This window comes from Denticeps clupeoides, chromosome 4 (assembly GCF_900700375.1).
Source record: "Denticeps clupeoides chromosome 4, fDenClu1.1, whole genome shotgun sequence".
Lineage (NCBI taxonomy): Eukaryota > Metazoa > Chordata > Actinopteri > Clupeiformes > Denticipitidae > Denticeps > Denticeps clupeoides.
The window spans coordinates 8,010,342-8,027,883 of NC_041710.1; the positions used below are offsets into that span (position 1 = coordinate 8,010,342).

General features: G+C 42.2%; 1 protein-coding gene across 3 annotated transcripts in view; it reads right to left on the minus strand.

The window, feature by feature from the left end:
• Positions 1-17,542, minus strand: part of b4galt2 (UDP-Gal:betaGlcNAc beta 1,4- galactosyltransferase, polypeptide 2) — a 108,638-nt gene that overhangs the window by 80,026 nt on the left and 11,070 nt on the right. For 2 of the 3 annotated variants that reach the window (XM_028976341.1, XM_028976342.1), the window contains exon 2: positions 4,398-4,825. In XM_028976341.1, the coding sequence (XP_028832174.1) occupies positions 4,398-4,743 (346 nt within the window). In that variant the 5' untranslated portion in view covers positions 4,744-4,825. Of the gene's footprint in view, positions 1-4,397; positions 4,826-6,859; positions 6,992-17,542 lie in introns of those variants that run through there. The other variant, XM_028976343.1, reaches the window with a different exon arrangement.

Consider the following 17,542-nt stretch of genomic DNA (forward strand, 5'->3'; position numbering starts at 1 on the left):
GTTTTAAGGTGAGTTTGGGGAGCTCACTCGGGTCCAGTCTATTACACAAACAATAAAGGCAAAATGCCATATGCCTTCTGGCTACACAATGCTTTACTTTAAAACAGTGCAGGTGGACATGCAGGACAGTCTGCTACTCAAAAGCACCGTCACCCTGCGGCAACTCATGGGCCCGGTAACCACGACATCAGCCAGACCGCCATTCCTCTCACGGGCACACGCACACAGTCCTCCCACCGACTCAATCCACTCGCCTAATCTATCGCTCTGTACTTTTGCTTCGCCCCGAGTGGCGGCCACAGTCCATCGTTCAGCTCCACTTCTATAATTTGCAGCGCCAATCCCCCCCAGAGGCCGGAAGGAGAAAATGATCTGTCCTCCCTGATGGGTACAGGTGCCACTCTCTCTGCACAGTCCCGGCGCTCCGGCCCTCACTCCAGGCACCACGGATACGCGGCGGTCTTCCATATCTTTCTGGGGACAGGGTGGAGCTGGCTTCAGCCGTTACTCAAAAAGAGGCTTAGGGGACGATGAACAGATGGGCACTGGCAGACGGTTTCAGTTTCGTGACGAGGAGAGGTGTGACATTAAATCTGATAAAGGAACACAGAACGATTCAGAAATACCGTGATCAAAAAATTTGAATTGTCATCCCTGTGAAAATTGAGAATATTTTGCGCTGCCAGAACTAGCTGCCTGAATCTGATCACGTAAGAACATTGATGTATGTCTCTGGAATGAGATATTTATGTGTACATGTTGATATTCTTCAAAAAACTGACAAAATTCAGAGGAGAAAAAAATAATTCGACAAAAATGACAAAACTAATAATAAAGTAATAGTAATAAGTAAGAACCTTAAAATTTGTAAATTAACTCAGGATGGGTTTGAAAAATTAAAAGAGGATGAAGTACGAGGGTTCACTCTACAGTGGTAAATTTTAAACTTTCATGGTTTGATTCATCTGATGCTCTAAATCAGCAGCTCATTTGTGTTCGTTGGTTAAAAAAACACTGAAGTGGTCTCAATTATTATAAGTAAATAATTTTTGGATGTTTTTGCACATTAATATATGTTGGTTGTTTAATGTCAGTATATATATATATATAAGAAAAAGAAAACACCGAAAATTCAAATTTGCAGCATTTTTCCCCCGGTCCCTTGTGATTTGGGCCCTCCTGCCGTTACTGCAGCAGCCCACAAGCTGTCAGTCATTATCCTCTGTACTCCCACAGAAGGAGGGGAAGATCCCCCACCCCCAACCCCAAGTCACCACCCACCAGCAGCACCTGTCAGCTGGGATGCAAGTCCACAGAAGCCCCCTGCTTCTCCCGGGGCTCGGCTCCGTCCGTAAGATCTGTGGCTGCCTGCACCTGCGACCGGGAGCCACGCGGCAATGAACACTAGCCCCCGAGCAACCAGCATGGCCGACCTGCTTCCTCACATCACTCATCTCTCACCACGGCTGATCTTACACTACACATACGCTGCGTGTAAATATGTAAAAGTATTGGGACTTCTTAGACATTGAATTCAGGTGTGTCGGTAAGACCCCGTGCTGCAGGTAAATGAAGTAAAGCACCAGCCACGCTGTCTCCATTTATTAACATGAATGAATCAATTGTTTTGAAGAGCGTCTTTATTGATGCCACGTTTCCAATTTTGGGGACCCAATTATATTTGGCACATTGATTCATACGACAAGTTAAAAAATTTTTGCCATGTATTAAGACCGTGCTAAAGAATAACTGGTGTGCATAGGAAAATAACTTGTGCCCACAGGATCATTTTTTTTCTCCATTTCATGGTTCTTAAGGGGCTCCGTAAGTATTGAGATGCTTGCAAAAAAATAATAAAAATCTCCCCCCTTTATTATTGACTGACTGAACACAAAAACTGGACCCACAGTGGGTCTCAGTGAACCTGGTTCCCCACCCATGTTTATACCTCAGTGTTTTATTACTATGGCAAGAAAAAGAGTCAAAGGCCCGTGTTACCGCAATGGGGATGACTTTTCAGAACCCGCAATGCTCCTCCCTCCCTCCCCCACTCTTAACGTACCAGGAAAAAAAAAAACTGTCAAATGTGGTGTCTGCCAAAATGGACTTCAAAGCTCCCAAAGAGGAATCAGGAACAATACAAACAGGAAGCAGACGAAACTTCATGTTCATAACTAAGTTCATGTGTTAAAATGTGACAATTTGACATCCTAATCCAGACACATTGTACTTTTGAGCTGCCAGAGACATCAGATGGCCACAGAATGGTTATTCTGCTTACATCAATCAAAAACACTTCTCACACAGACTATCCCTACTGTGAATGCTAAGCAGCCCTGTGTAGAGAGCCGGATCCCCCAAAGGTTTCCGAAGAATCTTTACAGCGTCGGCAGAGGACACGTCCAGCCTAGTTTCTGTTTCATCCAAGAGCAGATCATGGCGGTCAGCGTTCCATGATAACATACAATTTAATAAACTATTTAATATGACTCAAATTGCTGAAACTAAATGAAAATTTACTGCACATTTGAAATTAGACATGGCGCAACGAGTCAGATAACACTTGCTGCCTCGTGTCTGCATTGTTTGCTAATCTGTGAGCACTTATTTCACATTAAACAAAAATCAACAAAATTGCTTCCCTTGAAGGTAACAAAAGTTCATTTTAGAAATTAAAGGACACCATAAGATGGCGGAAGCAACAAAAAACACTGCGAACTCATACGGTGATCTAGTTTTCTCTTCACAGCGACTGCCTTGTTTTTTACCACGTTTTGGGAGAACCCTACTGGCTCTCGTTCGAACCTGATGTTACCGACCGCTTTTTCTGTCCCCGACGCCGTCTAATGACATCCCATCCTACCCTGAGAACCCTCCAGCCGCCCGACCGCGGTTACGTGGAGGTGTGTACTGCTTCCCCCCGTCTCCTCCTCACTCTCCCCCGACCCAGAGAAGGAGCCACAGCCCATGTTGTGCCCCCGCACGCAGCGACGCCCGCTCCCAAACCGGACACCCACAACCGGGGCGCTAGTGCGGCCCACGTCCCACACCCCGATAGCGACACATAGTTGATCGGCCTCTTAAGCACAGACATTGTGTAAATCTACCTGATCACACACAGCGATTGACGCTTGTTGCTTAGATACACGGATGGCAACTCCATGGACCAATTAGTCGAAATGGCTTTTCTACTGTCAATGCTCCTTATTTACAACTCTCAAAAAGAGGCAACTTGGACCAGTGTGTCCACTTAACCCTATGAAGTCGTCCCTGTGGGCACGAATCATTAATCTGGGAAGCACCAGATATACAGTTTGAGAAAAATCTAAAAGTACGAACGGAAGTGACGAGCAAGAGTTGAAGAGCGATAAAGGCAGAATAAAGGTGGTGTCCTATGTCACAGCCCAATTCCCACAATTCCTTTAGGAGCTCTACTTAAAACTCATTAGCAGGATATGTGAGGTAAAGGCCTGAAGGCTTGCAGGCATATCAAATACTCTTACAGCCTTTTTATTAGGCAGGGCTGCCTCATTATGAATGGGGACACTGGCGTTAATGAGAGCTTTCCTTCTGCTGATGGAGTGGACCGTTCGCGGCAAGGTGCTTCCTGCCCTCGCGCCAGCTCCGGATGGAGCAGCGACAGCGGATCTGATCCGGGCAAACACTGTTCTGCCGTGGACTACGAGAGAACGCAGCAGAACACTGTACTGACACTCGTGTGGAGTGTCGCAACGAAGCAAAGGCTTTTACCGTAATTGGAGTCTGCAGTGAATCATTTGCAACACTCACATGAAGAGTCTTGGGGCTGATTGGCTCGTCCAACATTTTTTCCCGTCGTTCTCTAAAGCCTGTTCAGCCCACCAATTAAGAGCCTTCAAGCATGGCCCCCTTTTCCCCCTGTTTCCACTTTGCCTCCTTCCCAGTTGTAACTAGCTGTTTGATCTTCGAGGAAAGCAACTCTGCAATATTTCTTTTTGATTGTAAAGATGGATTCCGTTGTTAACTTCCACAGATATTCCAGTCCCAGGAGGGAAGGGCTGGTCCACTTTCAGATCTTTCAGACGTTCAAGACTCTGTTTACTCACCAACAGAGAATATCTCCTCCTTACATCTTTCTGAAAATGTGGCTTTCCAATAGTTACTGTTCATTTGACCATTTACCATTTTAATCCCACATCTTACGAAGACCAATGTATTTGCGTTCAACCCAGGAACATAAAACATAAAAACTGCACAATAAAATTTGTTCATAAAAAAAAAGTGTCCAGGGTTGATTAGTTAACTCCGCCCATAAGGAATGTGTGTATAGTATTAATCAAGCCAAGACCTCCAAATAAAATCTAAAATGCAAGTTGCAACACAGGCTAAAAAACGAAAATAAAAACAGCGGGACTCACCCAGTCCAGGAGGCACCTCGGGACAGGGTGGTATGGGCTTGGTGGTGGGCACCGTGTGGTTGGCCTCCGGCCGGCCGCTGGGGGGCGCCTGATCTCCGGCATTAAGGTAGCTGGGGAAGGAGGCGTTGGCCCTGCCCAGTGTGTAGTTGTAGAAGTAGTGGTGTGAAAGGCGGGAGGCGTTGGCGGCGCCTGCTCCGCGTCCATTGTTGAAGCGGCTGAAGATGTCGAAGCGCTGGCTGTAGACGTCAAAGTAGAGAATCATGACAATGAGGAAGTGAACCAGGCAGAGCAGCAGCACGGCCTTGCAGATCCGCTCCAGCGTCCGGCCCAAAAGCAGCCGGGTCATGATCGAGGCCGCAGCCCACGCTTGCCTACCAGCATCCGGTCACTGCTCCGTCTCCCTGGGCGACGGCTCAGATCACAATCACCTGATGAGACAACAATCACACGCCATTAATAGAGTCATTGTTTTGGTTTGATTTATTAAGAACAAAACTTTCTTCACAAAGGTTCCGAATAGTAAAAATTTTGGAGCTCGCTGGACCAATCAATAAGTATGTCTTAATTTGCTGGCCAAATCATTGCAGTCACGGGCTACAAAGGTCTGTTGTTACATGGGTGTTGTTATATATTTCTGTCCTTTTATATATTCTGAATGGTCCAGCACAACCCATGGGTGCATCACTGTCATTGTTCTTGTTTATTCATGCTCCAGTCAGCAGTCGTGTGGAATAGTAATAAAAGAGGCGTGTTCACCATTTGCAGAAATGGAATATTCTGGTCGTTTTTGGGCCCAATTGCTGGATGTCTCGGCAGCGTTTACTTATCCGCCTGGAATTGAAGGAAGCGGCCTCATTGCTTCTGACAGTTGTTAAGTAATAAACCTCAAACAGCATCAGTCAGAGTGTCAGAAATGTATTTTTTAATGTGTATTTCTGAGCGCTCCGCCACTGCCAGCTTTAAATTATCACGCGCAATGGCGCTTTTCAAGCCTCTGCTGTGAACCACACGCAAAATTGCAAAACCTAAAAATAAAAAAGGAACAAAACAGGAAAAAAGTTTTTGAAAAAGTAAATAAATAAGAGCTGTAGAGCTGCTTCCAGATGAAGTTATTTGCAGAGAATTTGTAAGAAAACAGCTTTGTTTAGGCTTGACAGAGCTGGCAAATAGGCAGTCTGCAGTTCTTCAGATGCATTGTGTGTCCACTGCAGCCTTGCCGTGAGCGATTTCAACGCTGATGGGATTTTCCAATCAGGCCGACATTAGAGGGCTGAGGGCCACGTAAACAGAGCGGGGGTCTGCAGCCTGAAGTTAATTTCTCTCTTCTGGCGCGACCGCTGGAGGAGGTGAAGTGGGGGAAGCCTCCTCATTTCACACACGACTGACTGGAGAGAGACCCCAGGGCACGGATGCCCGCATTCACAAACACACGCACACACACACAGACCTCAGAAGGCGAGAGGGTGATGGCATGATGAGTCTTCATTATCACCACTGGCATGGTTTTTATGTGCATCCTCCCTTCACTTGGTTTTGCACACCCATGTGTGACTCCAGAAGGAGTCATGTGTGCCAGAAAGAACACATGATCGTCCCTTAATAAAGTGGCCAGGGTTCTTTAAAGGTGCTAGTGGCTGAATGTGTGCATCTGGATGTTTTTTGCAAAAAAATGTTGTCTTTTTACTGCATGCCCTGTTTATTATAAGCTTATATAGTAGGGCATTTATAATGTATGCATATAAATAAATTACATGTTTAGGATGCTCTAAAAATTTAATGAAAAACTAATGCTGCAACTTGTCTCTTTATATCATGTCTCTTAATGAAACAAGCAAAAGAAAAAAACAACAATAGGACCCAATAAGAAAGGTGCAAATGAAGAAAAATAGAAAAAGGTCTAAGCTCATCATGTAATAAATCAATCCGCGTTTAAGTCAATAATGAATCGGGAACAGACAAGCAAGCTCCAAAAAAAGACACAGAGTACATTAAAAGGCGCAGCAAAGTCAAACACAGAAAATATTCATCTCCTGCCCTTTTCTGTTGACTGAAAATGCATGAAATGTGAATGAAATGAAGTGTCAAAAAGCTCGCTGTTTGTTCAGCGCCCCATTCTAATGCTGGTGAAATATTCATCAGAGACAGAAGAACCTTGTGGGAAATCACCCCGGGCAGAAAGGGATGGAAAGAAAAGCAGATTTTCTGTGCACATTTGAGAGCCATTGGCAACATACACTGCTAATACCTACTTAACTCAAGCATCTGATTTATCTCTTTACTTCCTAACACTGCTAAATAAAATATTACAATGCTACCACAAACGAGTTCGTTGTGTTCACATCCACACACATTATAATTCTTTATTGCGATTGTCAAGTAAACTGCACGCCATGGTAATATACCCACACACTTCATTATGTGAATCTATTAGGGGTGCAACGGTAACTGTTTGATCCACCCACCCTGCACGGCTCCATACGCTGTGGGATTTCAGTTTTACAATTCCTTTTGAGAGTGGTCCAGAAATGTCCAGTGATTGAACTTAACTAAAGTAAATCACTCAAGTGCAGGCTGATCGCGCTGCCCCACCACATAACACCGCATGGCTTAAAGGTCCCCTGATATAAAAATTTCACTTTGCATATTTTAATTCACCATTAATACAAGTTCCCCTAGTCTGTCTATGGTCCTCCATTGTCTAGAAATGGTGATATGTGTAAAGAGCACTTCAGTCATTCTGCTTCGCCATTCTAAGAGCCCAGCTCTTTTATGTCATCATTAAGGGCTCTATTTTTTTCTGGAAAAACACAGACATGTCTTCCTGTTTGTGGCAAACATGGTGGTTGGTAAATGGTGTTGATGACATCATTTCTGCAAAAGGCTTCTCAACTTCTGTAGGCCGCTCCCCTCCTTGTCCCACCACTCTCCTCCTCATTTGCATTTAAAGCTACAAACACCAAAACGGCTCATCCTGGGGAAATGCCATTGTGGAACTGGATAAAAGTGGCTATAATTCTGAACTAAGGCTGAATTTCGGAAAGAGACTTCGAAACGTATACCGAAAACGTTGAAGGCCGTACCATGGGATACCTGTAGCATCACAACCCTAGTAGCTATTGTCTTATTGTGAATGAAATTGATGTGATTGTCACATGTGGCACACAGCAGCACAGCATACGGTGAAATTTGTCGCCCAGGGAGCAGTGTGTGGGGACGGTGCTTTGCTCAGTGGCACCTCAGTGGAACAGGATTCGAACCGGCAACCTTCTGCTTATGGGGCCACTTCCTTAACCGCTAGGCCACCACTGCCAACCAAGGTTGGTTGGTAAACTGCACTGTCCTTCTTTCACCGGTCACTGTGCAACACATTTTGTAATGAAAAAGATGAAGAATTTTTAAAGCTTTCTGGCAAATTCTACAAAATCAAGGTAACTACATCAAGGTAACACAAAAAAAAAAGGTTCAGGTCATATAAATGTCAATGATCTTGTTCATATTCATATGAATGTATAAATTTAATTAAATACAATTAATTTTTTGACCAAGTTGCAAAAATTAATCACATTTGTTTTCATCCTTCCAAACTACCATTCCAAATGCTCTGCACTGCTGGCCATGCTGTGAGTCAGTGCGTGATCCGTATTGCCTGTACAAGTGCTTGTGTGTAGAAAGCATTGGGCATCCATTGTGGAAAAAAGTGTGCAGACCTTATTAGGGCAAATGGTGTTAATCAGTAAAAACTCATAGCACTTGACTCATGTTCATTGAACAACACTGTGCAAAATGTTAATCTTAGAAATACACTTAAAAAAAAGTAAATAAAAAATATGTCTATTTCAGATTTTATCAAATTAAAATTTGATTTAAAAGACATTCTTCTTCCCCCGGACGCCACAGGGGGTGCCGGTGTACCTGAGGAGCAAGCCCTGATCACACCCAGCTCTGGTTCCATATCACCAGAGCGGACCTCCAACACGCAGCCCGAGGGCTGTCTGTCTCTGGCTCGCGTGTCATTTCTTTTTTGTGTTTTGTGAACCATACAGGAGCGCGTGTGGACACGTGTGCATCCAGGACTGCTGGCCTGGGAGAGATGGAGGGTTCTCGTGGCCACGTGCAAGGCGTAGGACTTATGAAGGCGGGCGGGCAGGGAGCAGTGTCCAGCTGCACACAGTTCTAAACAGGAACGGCAGAACCAGAGGGTTCCATCGTTTCCATTCCCCTCTCGGTCGTGGCAGTGATGTCGGAAAATGTGTTCTACACACACAGCATCTGGCATTAAAAGCCTCTCTAAATGCATCAACATCTTTTAAGAACTACACCAGATAAGATGTCTGATTTGGTCCCCGAAGTCCCTCAAGTTGCTTCCTGTGGCCCCCAGTGGCCCCCAGTGGCCCCCAGTGTCTAACTCCAAGCAACTGCAAGAGTCCTAAGTACTAATTAGGCTAAATTTCAGAAAATCGCTGAGATTTGTAACGCGTCCCACAACAAATATAAAAGCCATCTGTGCCAAGTTAAATCAGGCCACATATCAAAGTTAACAAACAGAACATTCCCGCGGTTCAAACGCGCGGAAAACACGCCCGCGTCCCCCGAACGCCTGCAGCGTGGACGTGCCGCAGCGACGCCCTCCGATGAATATTTTACCTCCTACCTTTTGTGCCGCGTGCTAATGGAGCCCACGGATCAGGGCTTTTAGGTTTTACACAGGGGAAGTGTCCAAATGAACTGGCAGCGAAATGTGTACAGCATGTACATGATGAAATTTTAAATAGTGACGCCTTCATCAGGGCCCCCATTATTAATTTGGCAGCCAAAGCAGGGCGCAAGGCCCGGCCAAGATGCAGGGTCACTTTGAACACGCCCAAGCACACATGCATGCACGAGACAGCTTTCCCCCCCCCCCCCAGACTTTTCCCTGACATTTCACTCGCCGCCTTGCCAGCCAGCAGACTCGGTTATGAAAGCGAAGAATGCGGTTATTCATCCTCAAAACAATTTGTGCGCCGTGCTCCGAATCTGTTTTGCTTTTATGCCTTTTGACACACTCCTCAGAAAATGAAGTGTTGCTTGTCAGGGTCTCTCTCTTTACCAGGGGCTTGGTAAATTGCTTTGTACAAGGTGACTTCTGGGTAGTGTTCATAAAGAACCAGGTTTCATACTGTTTCATACAGCGCGACCGCCAAGAACGTCAAAATAAATCTACAACTGTCAACTGTCGAGCGGCGAGCAGACATGTAAATATAAAAACGACCAGTCAGATGGGGAGTACAGTACAGAAGCCAGAATTAAGTTGAGCATGATGGAGGAGTTAAACCAAGAGAATGAAATTCTTGCAGCGTGCCACTTCCTGAACATCTGTCAGAATGGGAAGCTTTGGTTTATTACTGCTGGTCACAGCTGGACTGCAGCTTCAACACACACACACACACACACACACACACACATATATTTAAAATATTTTTTAGACACACATGCTTGAAAATATAAGGTTTATTAAAATTTCAGCTTTTGTATTTGTGACGACAATTTGGTCGCTAACAAACACTCATGGATGAGGCTACATCAGGTATGTACAGTAATGTTTTACTGTACATTTACATTAAAAACACTAAAGTTCTATTTCATTCAAAATAAATTGTCTTTGTTTTTTGTCTTAGTATTTATTACACCCTTATCTTCTTATCTTTTTTTTTCCTTTTTTTGTGAAGTCATCTGACCTCCATTATGATGAAAATATATAAACCAGTTTATTATTACATGCTACTATAGTACATGGAGACTGATATATTCCATACGCATGCAGTCAGTTTTAAGTCTAGATAAACTATGGAATAAATTGTGGTGCCTAGGTGCCATAGGGTTGCCCATGTGGGACCCATATCACATGATTGATCGAGATCTCTGACGGGTGCTGCCTATTGCCAGTAGGTTGGGCTGATAAGGACCCTTCAAAGGGGAACTAGCACACCATACATGCTGTCTTGCATTACTCTGAACCAGGCTGTATCAATGTTATGTTGGGTCCTTTCTGTTTTGCGTGTGTGTGTTTTGACCATCGGGTCACATATTATGTTCACTTATCATGAATTTTGAGCATATCTGAATTCATGTGGCATGACATACACACTAAAAATAAATAAACCACTGCATTTTTTAAAAGTTGTGTTAATTAGTCATGTGTGCATACACTGTATAGTAAAATAAAATTTTTATGGAATGACATGCTCTATTTAACAAAGCATATAGCAGGCAATATCATCACTGCTATACATTCGGTTTGGACCTATTGCTCATGTATAAAACATGCGCCTACTGTTCTTTAAAATGTTGCATTATATAACAAATTAGGAACAAGTGAACATGCATGACAGTTGAGTCTGGTTTCAATATTGTATTATTTTATGCACAGAAAATAACATTATTAATTATCATTGGCGACTAATTTTGTTCAAATTTCCCACATTTTTCTACATATAGTTGTTTTTGGAGGCTTGGCTTAATTTTGATCTTGTCAAGTCTTTGCATCAAGCTGTCATTTTTGTCTTTATAAGTCTTAGTCATGTTCAGACTCATTTTAGGCTAGGATTCAGTCAACTAAAAGCATTTTAGTCATATTTTAATCAGAATAAGCCATGAATATCTTAGTCAACCAAAACTGATGACATTTTAGTCTAGTTTTAGTCAATACCAATTTTGATCTCTTGTAGGATCTCTTGTTTTTTGTAATGCAATTCTATTTAAAAGTACCTAGTAGAAAGTACCTTTTAGTCAAACCCAATTCATAATGAAAACAGTGGTGATCACTGGCCTGGCAGTGGCCTAACAAAGCAGTGTTACAAAACCAGTGTACACACCAGTGCAGTGTGTGTGAGTGTGTGTGCGAGCTGGCCCCCCGCCCTGCATCTAGTGTCTGCCAGCCAAGACCCTGAATAGGGTTGCCTAGAGTGAGTGAGTGAGTGATTGATTATTCCTTAATACTAAATATTTGAAAATCAATATGAAATGAAAAATGTATTACACTATAACAACACAAGAACAATAGGGTTGAGAACCTATATTTGTGTCATAATGATCATCACTTCACTTTCAGGAGGAGAATCTAAACGTGGATTAGTACAATTCAAACCATAAAATATAGGTGAAATGGGAGCAGCATACAAAAGTAAAAAAGCAGCAGCGGAGCTAAAGTGATCAGCATCGATTAGACCAGTGATGTCTGATCCCACAGCAGGGTGTCAAAATTTACTAATGAAAAACTGGGATGGCACATAGTGTCGAGTTACCCTCCTCCACCATACATTACTTACCTAATAATTAATTCATCGAGCCATGGAGCTGATGAGCAGGTCAAATGCAAGGATATTTAACTCTGATCTTAACACACCTGTCTGGCAAAAAACTCTGCAGTCTCTGAACACTCGAGAACAGACTTGAACACTCTCTGAAGTGCTCAGACATGAACCCACACCCCATTGGCTGGGCCCCCACTTCTACTGTAACGCTTCTGTAACCATAGTCTTTGTAAAAAGGTCAATTTCAGCAACAATTACTTCTGTATAAAACTTAATTAAGCATCTACCTAAACATTGCTGTTTAAGATAACGTATGAATGTTTAATTAAAGGGAGAATTAATCATTAGTATTTTATAAGATAACTTTATATAAAATGCTCCATTTTATTGAATCTGAGCCAAGCAGGTTTTGGGTGTGGCACCATCCTCCACATAGCAATGACGTTGCTATGAGTGCAACTAGAACTACAGCTCTGGTGTGATCTTTTCCCACATCAGTGTCACTTTGCTTTGTCCCCCAAACCCAACCAGATATTTTGGAGGATATTGAATCTTTTAATTGTCAACTCCTCACATGATTTTGTGGGTTGCCATGTAATTTGTGTATAGTCAGGGTTAGGGTTAACAAAGAAAAACCGAGAGCAACAGGACAAAAAAATGGCAAAAATGCCTTCCAAAATAGTTCTAAATTAATTTGCATTTTCATTCATGAAATAAGTATTTGATCCCTTTGCAAAACATGCTTTAGACTTGGTGGCAAAACCTCAATATATCTCAGGGGGGATTTTGTCCCATTCCTCTTTACAGATCTTCTCCAAGACATTTTCAATGACCTGGCTGAGAAAAGGAGGTTTTCATCCATCCTCCCATTGATGTGGTGCAGTTGCCCTGTCCCAACAGCAGAAAAACAGCCCCAAGGCATAATGTTTTCTCCTCCATGTTTGATGGTATGGACGGGGTTCTTGGAGTCATAAGCAGTATTCCTCCTACTCCAAACATGGCAAGTTAAGTTGATGCCAAAGAGCTTGGTTTTGGTCTCATCTGACCACAACACTTTCATCCAGTCCTCCTCTGAATCATTTAGATGTTCAGTGGAAAACCTGTACACGGGATTTCTTGAGGGCTGCAGGATGTCAGTCCTTCACGGTGTAGTGTGTTACCAACCGTTGATGACTATGGTCCCAGCTGAAATCATTGACAAGTTCCTCCTGAGTAATTCTGGGCTGGTTCCACACCTTATTACTGAATCACTTATTACTGAAACTCCACAAGGACCAAGGGAGATGGCAGATGGGCAGTTATTTTATGGTTTTTCCATTTGTGAATAATTCCACTAACTGTTGTCACCTTCTCACCCACCTGCTTGTTGATGGTCTTGTAGGCCATTCCAGCCTTGTGTAGGTCCACAATCTTGTCCCTGACATACTTGAAAAGCTCTTCAGTCTTGACCATGGTGCAGAGTTTGAAATCTGGATAGATTGACTGCTTCTATGGACGTTGTACTTTATACAGGGTTATAAAGGGTGGAGAAGCTCCCAATGTCAGATCCTTACCTGTATAAAATACAACTGGGAGACAGAAATCTTGCTGATTGATAGGGGATCAAATACTTATTTCATGCATGAAAATGTCAACTAATTAATAACGTTTTTGCATTTTAGATTTTTATAAAAGAGATTTATTATTAGGGCTGAACAAATTTGAGGAAATATCTAATTGTGGATTATTTGACAGATTTGATTTGCTGTTAAGTATTGTTTGTGATTCCAAATGGTCTTGTCCTACTGCCGTTTCTTCAGGCAGACTGATCTCCCGGTAATCGACCCTCGCCTGTGCCCTGACTTTCGACCACTGCCTGAACTTTGTTTACTCTGCTGCACGCCCCCTCGGATGGACTGATTTACGTTACCAGTTCTTTCTGAAGTCAGTCTCCCTGTGCACACCGGAGCGGTGCCATCCACCCACGCTCTCCCAATTCGGCGCTATCATTACCACAGTGAGCTGCGCCCCAGCCGCGGCGTCACTGCAGCTGCCTCTCTTCCTGTTTGCCTCCCCAAGACCCCAGGGGGTTTCCAACTCTCCAGTCTCTGGCTCACTGACTGTCTCCAGCCAAACCAGCATGTCTGCAAATGCGTTTATTTAAATCGCCTGTTATGTAAAATATTCGGTAAAAAAATCAATAAATCGTTCAGCCCTGTTTATTATAGTAATACTGTCACACCTCTGGCCTCCCGAGTCTCTCCTGGTCTCCAAGTTACTGGTTACTCACACCTGCTACTAATGGCCACGGCACGCATAAAGGACCCTGACTGGCACAGATCAGTGCCGATCCTTGTGCCAACAGTATAGGCTTGTGCTCCCTAGCATTTTAATGTAAACTGTGTTTGCTGACTGTCTGACCTCAAAAAGTGTAGTTTTACATCTTGAGTCATTTATCAGAGAAACGATTCAATCAATGTGTTTTTCTTTACATTTAGAGCATTTACCAGACACCCTTATCCAGAGTGACTTATCAGTAGTTACAGGGTTAAGTGTCTTGCTCAGGGACACAATGGTAGCAAGTGGGATTTGAACCTGGGTCTTCTGGTTCATAGGCGAGTGTGTTACCCACTAGGCTACTACCACCCTTTAGTGAACTATTACATAAATAATTAACATACTGTCCTGTACTGATACTGTACTTACAATCTTGGTACGAATTAAATGAGATTGATTAAGATGAATGGATGGATTAATGTGGGCGGATGGATGGATAGGTACTATTCATTTGCCACTAGATTGAGTAAAAAATCTTTGGGTAGAATCTAGAATGGGTAGTTTGTGAACAAACTACACTTTGGCTTGAAAAGCAGAGAGAAAAGTTGAACGCAAATCAACAACGCTAATTCAAGTTATAGGTGTCATGATGAATATTGTGGTTGTGAGAGTTTGTTAAAAAGGGATCATGATTTTGAGCAGGGTGAGTTGGGAAAAAATATCAAGAGGGAATGTCAAGAGGGGGTCATGGACATGCGGTGTATTGAGTTATATGTGCATACGATAAAAATTGTGGTTCAAGCAGTAAACACTGGTTCAAGCAGGAAAAAAGTATCTAGTTGTACAACTCACGTTGTAAATCGGTCTGGATTAGGGCTTCTGCCAAATGCTTTAAATGTAAATGTAAAGAGGGGGTGATGGACATGCACTGTGGTGTTATTTTTAAAAAATGGGGGAAAATGGCTTGGAAAATGTATGTCATTTTGTGTTATTAGGCGGCATTTAATGCTGTTACAGTATGATTTAGAGACTGATTTAGAATTCATGTTTTTACTTTTGAACATGTGAACACTTTTCAGTGTGCTTAATAAGAGTCTGAATTCTACTATACAATGTCACAATCTTAACATATATTAAATAAACTAAAACAAAAAGTGATGTAAATGAGACCAAGAGTACACTTATCCCCCATTTACTGAAGACGGTTGGTATCACTGTTTTATAACAGTTGTGGTATTCCAGACAAAAAAAAAAAAGATATTTCACCTGTATAGATATAAAATGTTAAATTTACTTAAAGGCCAGTGTGTGTGAAAAGAAGTGAAATTATCTTATGGTGGATAATCTGTAACTTCTGATAAAATGCTGGATCTTTGAGACTAGCCAACACAGGTGATCAGTCAGAATGCCTCAGTTGGTCAACAGTTAAGAGTTATTGGATGTCCGCTGACGTTCAAGTTGTTTTTGAAAAACTTAAATCATTTGACAGACGAATGCATTAATACATGTAAAAATCTGAATTCCAAAATTATTTAGAAAGATAACTGTAAAATAAGCAAAAGTAAAGTGATTGTCATTTTAAGCACTGCCGCACAGCACACAGTGCACACAACAAAATGTTGCTGCATTTAACCCATCACCTTGGTGAGCATTGGGCAGTGAGAGTAATCGATTAACTTTGTCATGTGGTGCTCTGTGAACACTGTAGCAGCTTAGTTGAAAGACTATTGTGTGTGACTGGAAGTTAAACTATCTGATGGTGGATAATCTACCTGTGGTAAACCACAGGTGATCATTCAGAGTCACTTAGTTAGTCCACAGTTTGAGTTGCAGGGTCTGCTGATATTCACAGCACCACACTGAAGGTTTCAGTATGTGTGTAGCACTTTGTATAAGAGGATGTAGTTTTATGAAGCAACAGTAATAACAATAAACATTAATAAAATAAAGCTCCATAAACATAATTTTAAAGCATTAAACATGAATACTGTGCAACATTGTAAACAGATGTGAAACTCTAACGTGTTATTATAAATGCTCTAAATGGACTGAAATTAATGAAATGCTGCAGCCAGGGTAATTAAGTGATTAGTTGCAATACCACACACTACAGCGTAGCACACAGTGCACACAAAAATGTGATCTCTGCATTTTAGTCTGAAGATTTGTTTCGGCTGAATTGTACTATAAAACAAAAATCATGTCATGATAACGTGTGGTGTTACACAGCATAAACTTATCAAAATGAATTTAAGGCCATAACATAGTGGTGAAAACTGTGGTGAGAGGTGAGATTCAAACGCAGGGGCAGTTCAAAACTGTAAATGTGCAAAAAAACTGCCCCCATGTTGAGTCAATGGGAAAAACATAATATTAAAAAATGTCAGATTGCTTATCTGCGCTATGGGCTGGATAAACATGTGACGTTTTGTGGATGTATGTTGAATAATAATAATAATAATAATAATAATAAAAAGACATAAGATAACAATACTTTGGCTTGAAAAGCAGAGAGAAAAGTTGAATGCAAATGCTAACATCAACAACGCTAATTCAGGTTATAGGTGTCATGATGAATATTGTGGTTGTGGGAGTTTGTTAAAAAGTGATCATGATTTTGAGCAGGGTGAGTTAGGAAAAAATATCAAGAAGGAATGTCAAGAGGGGGTCATGGACATGCGGTTTATTGAGTTATATGTGCATACGATATAAATTGTGGTTGTGAGATCTTGTTGCTCTAAAAAAAACACTGGTTCATGCAGGAAAAACGTATCTAGTTGTACAACTCACGTTGTAAGTCGGTCTGGATAAGGGCTTCTGCCAAATGCAGAAGTGTTATTTCACCAAAGTAGGCTAATTGCACACAATGTATAATATGCAAACAAATCAAATATGTATTATTGTCTCTTCCTGCATTCATTTTATTGTTTGATATTGCATTATGTTTTATATCACATATTTTATTGTACTGTTTGAGAAGCACCAATGGCTGGAAATAAATTACTTGTGTGTGTTCACATACATACCTGATAAATGTAATTCGGACTCAACGGGTGAGAAATGGGGCGAGAAAAAGTACTTGCTGATGAGCTGTATTGAAGAAAAATGAAGCAATCTCATGCCTAATATTTCGATGTGACTACATATTGTTCTGTCTCTCCTCTACACATGCTCCAAAGCTCTTACACTGGAACCCTTCACATAGAGTGGCAAACCAATCATTGGTCTCAGTTTCTGAGTGTCTTCTCGCCCATCACTTTCAGCGGCTAGTACCAAACAACAGGGTCCAGGCCCAGCTGCCAGCGCCCCTGTCCGCCCAGCTACGCCTGCATTAACAGCCTTTTCTCAGGCGTCCATTGACTAAACATGGAGGAATTGGACGAGTGAGCTGCCATATTTAAACAGCATAATTGCCGGTTGTTGATGGGGAGGGTAAATGACTGAATGCAGGATAACTCACCCGTTCAGACATGCTTGTCTAACATGCTGGAATGCAGAAGCATCGTGTTAGCATGTTTTCTTTTTTTTTTTTCTCCAATTATCACACTCGGCTGGGCACATTTTCGACCGACGTGAAAAGATGCTGCAAGGAGGCTG